The sequence below is a fragment of the Carlito syrichta genome, unplaced genomic scaffold (assembly GCF_000164805.1).
Source record: "Carlito syrichta isolate Samal-C Ts95f unplaced genomic scaffold, Tarsius_syrichta-2.0.1 Scaffold305575, whole genome shotgun sequence".
Lineage (NCBI taxonomy): Eukaryota > Metazoa > Chordata > Mammalia > Primates > Tarsiidae > Carlito > Carlito syrichta.
This window is the reverse complement of record NW_007249671.1, coordinates 10,765-12,094: the sequence shown is the minus strand read 5'-3', so window position 1 is coordinate 12,094 and position 1,330 is coordinate 10,765. Positions and strand designations below refer to the sequence as shown.

General features: G+C 43.6%; 1 protein-coding gene across 1 annotated transcript; it reads right to left on the bottom strand.

The window, feature by feature from the left end:
- Window positions 1–444: 444 nt before the first annotated feature.
- Window positions 445–734, bottom strand: LOC103264132 (thymosin beta-4). The gene has a single exon (XM_008061776.2). The coding sequence runs from the start codon at window positions 717–719 to the stop codon at window positions 585–587; it is 135 nt and encodes a 44-aa protein (XP_008059967.1). The 5' UTR covers window positions 720–734; the 3' UTR covers window positions 445–584.
- Between the last annotated feature and the right edge of the window lie 596 nt (window positions 735–1,330).

Genomic DNA, 1,330 nt, shown 5'->3' with positions numbered 1-1,330 from the left:
GATTAGGTATACAAGTAGACATTGTACGGGAAAACTTTGAGCCTCCCTTTGGTCCCTACTTTGCCTGGTTTGAGATTAGGTGCGTTTATTGATGTTGTGTCCCATTCCTTGAGCATCTCTTTCAAGTGCAGAAGTCAAACGTGACTTGTATTCATCTTTTGTTATTGATGTATATTACTATAATTTTTTTTTCAGGTTTTAAAACTTTATTTGCATATTTTAAAAATTGTGCATTCCAATAATTAAAATCATTTGAACAAAAAAATGGCATCTGATTAAACTGCATTTCACAGCCTGCAGGACACCTTGGGCCACTTGATTGACTCTAGATTTCACTGTCGTCCCAGCCCTCTTCTTCCTTCACTAACATGCAAGCTCTTTTCCTTCCCTGCCAGCCAGACGGAAAATGGGAGAGGCAGGCGCGGCCTTCGTTGTCAGTAGTTCTTTGATGTGAAAAGGGGTAGCACAGTCATTTAAACTTGATCCAACCTCTTTGCATCTTACAAAGTTAAACAGCTAAAAGAAGTAAAATAAGAAGGCAATGCTTGTGGGATGTACAGTGCATACTGGCGGCGCTGGCCTCATTACGATTCGCCCGCTTGCTTCTCCTGTTCGATCGTTTCTTTGGAAGGCAGTGGGTTTTTCTCTTGCGTTTCTGTCTTCTTCAGTTTCGACTTATCGAATTTCTCGATCTCAGCCATATCGGGTTTGTCAGACATGGTCTCAGAGGGAGCAGAGAGAGGCTTTCAAGCAAGGGAAATCTGGTCTGCGCAGTGGCCAACGCCGAGTCATTACTATAATTTTAATATAGATTTTTCCTTTCTTAAAATGTGTATACATTTTGGGGTACTCTTTGCATTTTTTTTCAAAGAACATTGTCATTTTAATCTAAAATCTAACCTTGGGATATACACAGAGAATATCTTGTATTAAAATTTCAAACTAGATTTACACTCATTCTGAAAGTGTTCTAGGCTGGGCACAGTGGCCCAAATCTGTAATCCCAGCACTTTGGGAGGCCAAGAAGAGAGGACTGCCTGAGCCCAGGGATTCGAGACCAGCCTGGGCAACTTGGTGGGAACTTGTCTCTACAACAAATAAAAAAAATTAGCTGGGCATGGTGGCATGCAGCTGTAGTTCCAGCTACTTGGAAGGCTGAGGTGGAAGAATTGCCTGAGCCCAGCAAGTCGAGGATGCAGTGGTGGCTGTGAGCATGCCACTGCACTCCAATCTGGGCTACAGAGGTGAGACTCCAACTCAAAAATCAAAACCCGCCGGGCTGGGTGGCTCAGCCTGTAATCCTGCGCCTTTGGGAGGCTGAGGTGAGTGG